Source organism: Hakea prostrata, chromosome 3 (genome assembly GCF_041222555.1).
Source record: "Hakea prostrata isolate BN-2017 chromosome 3, UWA_Hpros_2, whole genome shotgun sequence".
NCBI classification, from domain to species: Eukaryota; Viridiplantae; Streptophyta; class Magnoliopsida; order Proteales; family Proteaceae; genus Hakea; species Hakea prostrata.
In genome coordinates, this window is record NC_142602.1 from 6359855 (window position 1) to 6369619 (window position 9765).

Below are 9765 nucleotides of genomic sequence, written 5' to 3' on the forward strand. Positions count from 1 at the left end.
CCTAATAAAAAAAATTAAAAAAAAGAAAAGAGAAAAATAAAGAAGAAAAGAGAAGAGAAGAAAGAAAGAAGACTTTGATCATTGGTTTTTCCAAATTTTCAGAATTTTCTCATAATAATTGATTGCTTGAACCGTAAATTACTAAACCCATATTGACCGCAACCTCATTTATTGCATAGATTATTAAAAAAGAAAAAGAAAAAAAAAATTTTCATGTGGAGAGGTTTGGTTCATATAATTTTTAGTCCAAATAGATGAACACTTTCCATTTGCCTCCTCTGAGGTATTCAATAAGATCAATTAAGGACAAATTGTGATTTTTATGATCAAAATACCTTCACATCTATTCTACCGTAAAATTTGCATCATGTCTTCACAATTAAATCCAACGGTTGAAATAAAAAAAGTGTGGTATTTTTTTTTTTTTTTTTTTGGGAATAGGTAGCTGATAATATTAGAAAAATAATGTACAAAAATTACATTCGATAATAAATCTTTCCCTCTACATCATCACGGACAATATCCGTGAGGGCAGAAGGTATTCCCCCTGGATCAAAATGGATCAACGACGCCTCAAGAAGGAGGCTAGCCAAAAAATCTGCACCATAGTTTAACTCCCGGACATGATACATGAACACACACTCCGTGAACTGTCGCTGCAAGGAAATGATCTCATGAATGAGATCTGCAACGAACCAAGGGGAACGATACGAATCATCAAGATGGCTTCTCTGGAATCAGATTTGCATCGGATATTATCACCTCCTATTTTGACACCCTCTAATTTGATATAGTTTACCTTTGGATCAATCACAAGTATATTATCCTAATCTAATTGTCAATAAATTTTCAACTCTTAACTATAATGGGTTTTTTTTTTTCCTTTCTTCTCTCACTTAACTCATCGTCTTCTCTCAAAACCTAACTTCCGTCTTTCTCCTTGGCTTTGGTTCCCGACTCATACTCGTACGGAATCATGACAGTTTCATTACTGGCGCTTAGACGGAATCATCTCTTCCTATCATGTCTCCTCGAATTTTCTCCTCCCCATAAAACAACTCCAGTGACATTCTTTCCTCATATGAATTCGGTTTCTTCCAACTCACGGATCACTCAGTCCCCTCCCAACTAAATTCTTGCAGCAGAGACTAAATTCCATCTTTTTCCACTTATCAGAGATCTGACAAGTTATAGAAAGTTAAAAGAGAAAACATTTATTTTTAATAGAGGTTTGAGATGATTTCCATGACTCATAAGTTGTTAAATTAGGGGTCTTGTCAAGAGGAAGATAACCAAATTATTTCATCTTGGAGTCAGATGAACAAGAATTCTGATTTTTGGTGTAATGATTCAGATGAACAAGAATTCTGATTTTTGGTGTAATGATTCAGATGAATTTGGTTGTAACTATAAATTTCTCAAGTATATAGAAAAACCCAAGTTCTGTAGATTGAGATCAACAGTAACAGTCGAAGCCAAATGGGCGAAATCAATACCCTAAAATCTTCACAAAAAAGCAGAAGAGCTTCCATGGGGTCATGGAGAAGTAAAAGAGCTTTTCTTTTTTTTGGGTTGAAGACGATGGAGATGGTGTCTCCATTTTCTCTTTGTGGATTTCCGAAGGTATTGGAGGAACAAACCTGTCAGAGCTAATGAGGAAGGGATTTTTATTTGCGGCCGCCGCTGCTGGCAGCAGCCGGCGGTCCGGATTTCTCCACGTATATAATATACGATCGAACGGTTTCAATTAAAAGTGTTGGGGTTTAGTTGTAAATATAATTTTATTTTTTTTACATTAAAGGGCTTTTTGATTTTGTAAATTTACAACAGGACCCCTGATTCTATCAAACACTAAACACTCATTTCGAAAGCCCTAGAGCGAGTTCGCAATCAACTGTTATGAACTTTGTGCTAAAGTTCTGCTTCGATTCGAGGGGCTTAAGCCACTAAAAGAAAGGAAGGGAGGGGAAAGTTGTAGATCTGCTTTGATTCACCTTCTTCTCTAACATGCAACCGGATCATGCATCCATTTTAAAGAAACAAGAATTCTTGATGTTTCTCACACATCCATTTTAAAGGACAGAACTTCTATTGCGGAAATTGTTAGAGAAATTTCTAATATAAATTCTATCCATGTTCTGAAATCAGTTGTTTAGGGTTTATGTTTCAATTAGTTTTTCTTCTTGTTTCGTTTCCCCATCATTTTGTGGTGTTACAAGAAGACAACGGGGGCGCTACTCCAATAGGATTCCGTTTTCGATTAGGAGCTCACGACTTCACAGAGATTGCTCAGTTATGAAGGTGATGCCAGAAGCAGCAAATTTTTGACCTCTACGGGATATTTCTTGACCTTCATTTGCTCTTCCTAGGTGTTAACGTCACGTCCAAGGTTTTGCTGAGGCAGCTTCTAATTTTGACCTGCTTATAGTTTCATAATTTTAATCGAGGGGATTGATTGTTAGCCCCTGAATATTGGTAACTTCTTTTTCTTTTTGGGTAGAAGACATTGGTAACTTCTGCTTTGCATTTGAGTTTGGAATTTGGTGGGGGAATTGGTGTTGTGGCTGAAAGTGAAATGTCCAGGTTCTGAAATTAGTTGTTTAGGAAGTGAAATTTCCACAAGGCGTCGATGAGATACATCGTCTCTCTTTGAGCTTTGATTTTACCTCTTTTCATATGATTTCCTTTTCCATTAATTTATCTGTGTGAACACACTGTTCCTGTCGGTGGGAATGTCATAATCGAACGATCTAAGGCTTGCGAAATGGCTTGCGAAATGAGCGACCAGAGTTTGCAAAATCAGGGGTTTGTGTTGTAAATTTACAAAATCGAAAAGCCCTTTAGTGTAAAAAAAAAGAAATTATATTTACAACTAAGCCCCGCACATTTAATTGAAACCGTTCGATCGTATCTTGTATACGTGGGAAAATCCGGGCCGCCGGCTGCTGCCAGCAGCGGCGGCCGCAAATTAAAATCCATGAGGAAGCCGACTGAAACTAAGGTTTTCAAAGAAGTAGATAGTTAAATGATTTCTAAAAAAAAAAAAAAAAAAAAAAAAAATAGTTAAATGAGAGAGAAAAAATGGTTTTAGGGATTAGAAATTATTGTGCGTTAGATGAAAATAATACACGTGTTATTAATCCAAGGGCGAACTGTAGCAAACATGAGATGTTAGGATGGGAGAAGTAAGAAGCAGAGCAGATGAAGACGAAGTAGTTGATCTACCTCAGTCCTCAGAGGCAGAGCAGCGAGAGAAGTAAGAACAAGAGCAACTTTCCCCAACCTTCCATTTCGGTTTCCCCGTTCGTATCAGAATTTATGGATGCCCTTCGCTTGCAAGGTGCAACTTTCCCCAACCTCGCCTGACGATCGATTTCAGAGCTCCTTCGTCAATCTCGTTCTCTGATAGGTACTTATATTAGTCTATTTGCTCCTCTGATTTCGTTTCGATTTCTCGTTTTCCAATTGATGTTGTGAACTCTTAACCATGATCATCTTAGCCGCGATGAATTCTATCGATGGTTTATTTTTTTATTTTTTGTGTTAAAATTCTGCCTGTAGAATATTTTGTCATCTCCAGCATGTTGCGCTTGTAAATTGAACCTAGATCTCCTTTCCAATGTGATTCATCTTCGTTGGGTTGAGAAACATTTTCTATTTGTTCTCTGATAGCGTTTTCCTGGGTTTTTTTATATGTTTTTCTATTAGAATTTTACTGATTGGTCAATATTATTGCTAATGGTTGTCTTGATCAAATCAATTCCAACTTTAATTTGAATCAAGTTGTAATTTGACTGATTTCTTCCCAACTATAATTTGTAAATCAATTCAAATAGAAAATAGGGAAATTAATCATAAGAATAGCATAAATGACTCTTAGGCCAAACCCATACCGATTTTCATACCGTAACAAAACTGAACCGTGCTATTTTTTCATACCGAATTATTACCGTTTTTATACCGTATCGTTTTTAAAATACAGTACCGTATAAATTCAGTATGGTACGGTTTCGGTAGTATGAGGTTTTCAAATTCAAAACCGTACCGTACCGAATTACCGATACCATACCGAATCGACACCCTTACCGAGTAGTAGGATGGTTAGGAACCTGACTTCTAAGTGGAGAGGTGCTTCAACTCCTACCGGCGGCATATGTAATATCCCTATTCCTATATATAAAAAGCGCCTTTTAGAAGTCAAAACTTTATGAGAATATTTAAGGATTAAGAAAGAAAATCAATGATTATAATTATATTTGATAAAATCAATGGCTGAATTCTGATGACGTTTAAATTGCTATTAATAGAATATAAATTTTAGGAGAAAAAGAACAATGAAATAAAAAAATTATGTTTCTAAAAGAAATACTAGAAAAATTGTGAATAAGAGAGGAATAATTTGAGAAAGAGAGAGTGAATAGCTAATAATTGTGGAGAAGATTTAGGAAAACTCCAATTTTTGCTAATTGCTCAAATATTTTGTGAGACGTGTGAGAGAAAAAAAAGAGAAAAAAATAAGAAATAAAGAGGAGATTCCAGAGATAATAAATAAGAATGAAAATATGAGATAATAAATAGAGAGAAAATCATTCATCATGGGTTAGTTTTTAATTACAATTTAACTTTTCATTCCTTAAAAATAGGGATTTAACTGTAACCATTGGGTAATGATTAAGAATAATCTCTATACCGATTACTAAAAAAAAAAAAAAAATTTAATTTCTATACCCATCAATTTTATCTGAACTTTATTTTGCTCTATAGTTCATTATAACAACAAGAAGTCTTGTCCCAATTAAATGGGACCAGCTACATAAATTATTGGAAAAAAATTGATTGGGTGCAGCACCACAATATGTCACACATAGATAAAAATGCTGGTTTTTAAATAAAAAAACTTATAATAAGTGGATAGTGCACACATAGATAAAAATGCTGGTTTTTAAATAAAAATAACTTATAATAAGTGGATAGTGCAGAGACTAAGAACCTGATCTCTCAGTGGAGAGATTGTGGTTCAATCCTTATCGGTGGCATATGTAATATCCCATCCCCAATTTTCCTATATATAAAAAGCGCATTTGTGAAAAAAAAAAAAAAAAAAGAAGAAAAAAAAGACTTATTTGTATAACTTATTCTATTAAACGTAATCATATAACAAACTCTAATATGAACATTCTTTATCTTACGCTTTCTAGTTTTATTGTTTGTATATTTCAGAATTTCTATTTTTGCCGCATCAAGTTTATCCATAATATGTTTTTTAATAATTTAACCCTTTGAACCACACTCTAATGAGTCAGAAGATATTCCTATAGAATTGACTTCCTATAGCATCTTTGGCAAAATACAACCCGAGCCAGACAAAAAGTTGGACTAAAACTCCAACGTCATTATATTGGGGTGTGGAATTGTATTACAGGATTTTGATTTAGCAAGCCATCCACCATTCCAACCATATCGAACAGAGAAACCTAGACTACACATTTCCATGGCCATTGATGTGTACAACACTCCTGCAAACAATTCTCTCTCTCTCATGATTTATGTCACTGTCGACGATAATGGTGGACGAAACAAAGAAGAAATCACCTGGGTTTCTTAATTGCCTCACTCATCTATACTACTATATTATTAGACTCAAATCTCTTCTTTTCTCTTCATCATACTCTGGTTTGAGAGAGAGCAGCTGCAGAAGAAGCTAGCTGGCTGGCCATGGAGGAAAACAAGAAGATTGTTGATAAAGAAGACAACAATGAGCCTCCCAAGCTCAACTATAGGGGCGTAAAAGCATTGCCCTTCATTATAGGTAACTAAATCAAACTCATCACTTCTAGCATCCCCATTTCCATTCCTTGAGAAAACTCAGGGCGAGAAATTTTGCAGGAAACGAGACATTTGAGGAGCTGAGCACCCTTGGAACTGCTGCCAACCTAGCTGTCTATCTAACATCAGTATTCAACCTCAACAAGGTCTCAGCTGCAACTATTACTAATATCTTCAGTGGCAGCACTAATTTGGCTCCCCTTGCCGGTGCTTTCCTCTCTGATACTTACTTTGGACGTTACAAGACCTTGGGTTTCGCTTCCTGCTCTGCCCTCACGGTATATATAATATATATATACATGTTATTTGATACTATTGCTTATCTTGTATTTTTATAAAATTAACATGGCATCAGAGCACATACACAGAATCACGTCTGATATATATTATTAACATCTTCAATTGGTGTTGAAGGGAATGTTTCTTGTAATGCTGACTGCGGCAATCCCTCAACTGCACCCTCCACACTGTGGAAGTGAGTCCTGCATTGGACCAACACCATGGCAGCTCTTGTTTTTAATATTAGGGTTCATGTTCTTGGTGGTTGGAGCCGGCGGAATCCGGCCTTGTAACCTGGCTTTTGGGGCAGATCAATTCAATCCTGAGACGGAATCAGGGAAGAAGGGTATCAATAACTTCTTCAATTGGTATTACTTCAGCTTCAACTTTGCGATGATGGTATCTCTGACGGGAATAGTGTATGTGCAGTCTAAGAACTGGACAATTGGTTATGCTATACCAACTGGTCTCATGTTCTTAGCCTGTGCACTCTTCTTCATGGGTACGAGAATTTATGTGAAGATTAGACCTGAAGGGAGCCCTATGAATGGGGTGATTCGAGTTTTTGTTGCTGCAGCCAAGAAGAGAAGCTTAAAGATACCACAAAACCCTCAAGTCTCTCTCTTCAATCATATTATACCTAATTCAATCAACTCCAGGCTTCCTTACACCGATCAGTTCAGGTATAATAATATCTTAGCGCTCATTCATTTATTCATGGCCGTTGTCTTAATCTCATATGGTATCAGGGCGAGTTTTCTCTCACTCTAAATAATTGCTTTGTTTATAGCATACAAGAGCTGGATCACATCTTCGTACTGTAGAAAATCCAGTACATTGGAAACCAACCGTGTAAATATGGAATTCAGTCCTCCCTAATAAGGGTGTGTGGCTTTCATTTAAGTCTTTTCAGCATACAAGCATATTCTTATACGAGAAAATGAACTGGCCTCATTCTTATATTTGAATCCTAGATACCCAAAATAAAAAAAATAAAAAAAATGCTAGATTGAAATATTCAGTGTCATTCAATTAACCCTCATGACATGACATGACATGAGTGTGTTCTAGAGAGGATAATAAATATCTCCGCTTTTATGGGGTAATTGATGATAATTGAGTCTTTTTATGATAAATGCATGATTAGTAAGTCAAAAATGGAGTTGAGCTTCTCTATCAAAGTAGAGAATAACATTATCTTGATGATAGATTCAAGACAAGTTAGACTTTCTTCATGAATGTATGGAGGAGGAACGTCGATGTGATGAAGAAATGGACCTGATATTGGTCCCTAAAGCTGTATAGAAAAGTTATCGGCCCGCAGCTGACAAACACAGCCTCGAAAAAAGCACAGTTACGTCCAAACTTTTGCAGCTGTAACCAAACATGTGAACATGAGACCATGTTCGTTCTATGGATAGTGTTTATACGGCTTAAAATCATCTGATGTCGCTGCAACTTGACGTGTATGTGATACCGTGGCTAAGCATTAGCCATCACCCATCAGTGTCTCACACCAATTTGAACTGTTTAGGTTGAGAAACCCAAAACCCAAACCAGAACCACCTAACGTCAAAGATTCTTTTATTGGCAATAAGGTTTAACCAATAAAAAAATGAATGATAAAATATTGGGATTGGTGAACCAGGTGGATTGACAAGGCTGCAATCAGGACTCCTGAAGACCGAGTCAACCCGGACGGCTCTGCTGCAGATCCATGGAGGCTATGTGGATTACAGCAAGTGGAGGAGGTAAAATGCCTGATGAGAGTTGTTCCTGTATGGGCTTCCAGCATTATCCACTACATGCCCATCGTCCTACAGCAAACCTACGCAATCTTCCAAGCAGTTCAATCAGACAGAAGCATGGGTCACTTCCAAGTCCCAGCAGGATCCTTTGGTGTTTTCATGTTTCTCGCCTTCACCATCTGGATTCCAATCTACAATCGTGTGGTAGTCCCTTCCCTACGCCGTGTCACAGGGAGAGAAGGTGGTATCACACAACTCCAAAGGATGGGTGTAGGAATTGTCTGTTCTATACTCTCAGTGCTTGTTTCTGGTGTGGTGGAAGTGAAGCGAAGGCATTTAGCCCTCACCAGACCATTGCCAGGCCAGGCTTCAGGAGGTGGTGCCATTTCATCCATGTCTGCGTTTTGGTTGGTACCTCAAATCTCACTAGCAGGGCTAGGTGAAGCATTTAACGCAGTTGGCCAGATTGAGTTCTATTACAAACAGTTCCCTGAGAATATGAGGAGTATAGCTGGGTCATTCTTCTTCTTGGGTTTAGCATGTTCTAACTATCTCTGCACTTTGTTGATATCTGTGGTTCATAAGACTACAGCAAATGCTGCTACTGGGAATTGGTTGTCACAAGATCTCAGTAAGGGAAGGTTGGATTACTTCTATTACATGATTGCTATCATGTGTACCTTGAATTTTGGCTACTTTCTGCTTTGCTCTACATGGTACAGATACAAGGGTACTTGTGCAAATGAAACCACCACCCTTGACCTTGAGATGATCAATGGAACTAAAGAATCTACAGAAAAGCAGGCTGTGTGATATATGATTACTGCTGCAAGATTCAGAGATGTGATTTGGTTGATTATGATTCGATAGAGACCGGCCAGCAACACCACAAATTAAGGCTTGAAATTGGGTATGAAAACACAGATGGGCAAAGACAAACTAGCCTCTAGGAAAGGCAGTGGAGTGGATTACATCCAAAAAATATTCAGACAGTTGAATAATTGGAATGCATTTAAGTGAGATATTATTGACCAATGATGCATCTTTGTGAATCTGTTCAAGCCATCTAAGAACGGGAAAGCTAGAAAGAGAATAAGAAAGAACGGAGGGCGGAAGAAGTCACACCATGAGTAAATAGTTACCAGCAGTTCATCTGTATTCTGATAAATTAATGCCATGTAGTACTTCATCTGTAATACATAAATGAGAAGGAAAATGAAGTAAGACTAGTTCCTACCAAAGAAAAAAAAGCCTGATAACTAGTTGGCCCGTAATCTGGATAATTGATGGAAGAAATAATACGTGTTAGTTCATTTACAATCCATCGTTGTTCTATAATTAATAATTGGGAGATCGCAACTAGTATTTGTTTGTCTTTGCTATTTCTTTCCTTTTTTTTGGTAAACCTATTTTTTCCCTTAATTAAAAGAACTAAAATGAAGTGGGTGGGCTTACTGAAAGAGTACTACGTGACAATTAATGCATGGATGCATCATGGTGTTGTTTGAGGTTAGTACAGTCACAAAGTAAAACCTAGAAAGAGAATGAAAAGGGGATAAACAAATGCTTGGGGAAGTTGCTCTACTCTTACTGCATTTATTCAAGTTTTTCTTAACTTCAAGCCGCTAGCCCTGCATTAGTTGTAACCATTCACCTTTTCCCTAGTATCTCCAAGTTTTATCTTAGAATAATGTATTTTTAAGTTTATCATTTTTTTCCCTTTCTGTTTGGTAGAAATATATTGAAGTCTATGCCAAAAGAAATAGTGTATTTTCAAAATTTTTAAGTTTAGGTTTTTATTTTTAAATGTCATTTTTCATTTTTATGTTGACATAAAATCATTTTTATGGTTGTTTGATTCAATTTATATACCTACTTGTAATTCGTAATTCATAAAAAGAATAAAGGAACT

The 9765-nt window shown here is 36.6% G+C and overlaps 1 protein-coding gene across 2 annotated transcripts; it reads left to right on the forward strand.

The window, feature by feature from the left end:
- The first annotated feature begins 3164 nt into the window (after positions 1 to 3164).
- On the forward strand, positions 3165 to 9426 carry LOC149020395 (protein NRT1/ PTR FAMILY 2.10-like). 2 transcript variants are annotated; one of them, XM_089148512.1, is made up of 5 exons: positions 3165 to 3409; positions 5690 to 5809; positions 5887 to 6104; positions 6241 to 6788; positions 7754 to 9426. In XM_089148512.1, the coding sequence occupies exons 2-5, from the start codon at positions 5716 to 5718 to the stop codon at positions 8664 to 8666; spliced, it is 1773 nt and encodes a 590-aa protein (XP_089004638.1). In that variant the 5' UTR covers positions 3165 to 3409; positions 5690 to 5715; the 3' UTR covers positions 8667 to 9426. The 2 variants fall into 2 exon arrangements, with proteins under 2 accessions (XP_089004638.1, XP_089004639.1); XM_089148513.1 differs by having other exon boundaries at positions 5696 to 5809.
- Positions 9427 to 9765: the final 339 nt, after the last annotated feature.

Bases quoted from the DNA above. Each gene is read 5' to 3' on its own strand.
- LOC149020395 (XM_089148512.1), top strand. From the start codon at position 5,716: ATGGAGGAAAACAAGAAGATTGTTGATAAAGAAGACAACAATGAGCCT. The intron at 5,810-5,886 runs GTAACTAAATCA...GAAATTTTGCAG, and splicing joins AGCATTGCCCTTCATTATAG to GAAACGAGACATTTGAGGAG. The intron at 6,105-6,240 runs GTATATATAATA...TTGGTGTTGAAG, and splicing joins CTTCCTGCTCTGCCCTCACG to GGAATGTTTCTTGTAATGCT.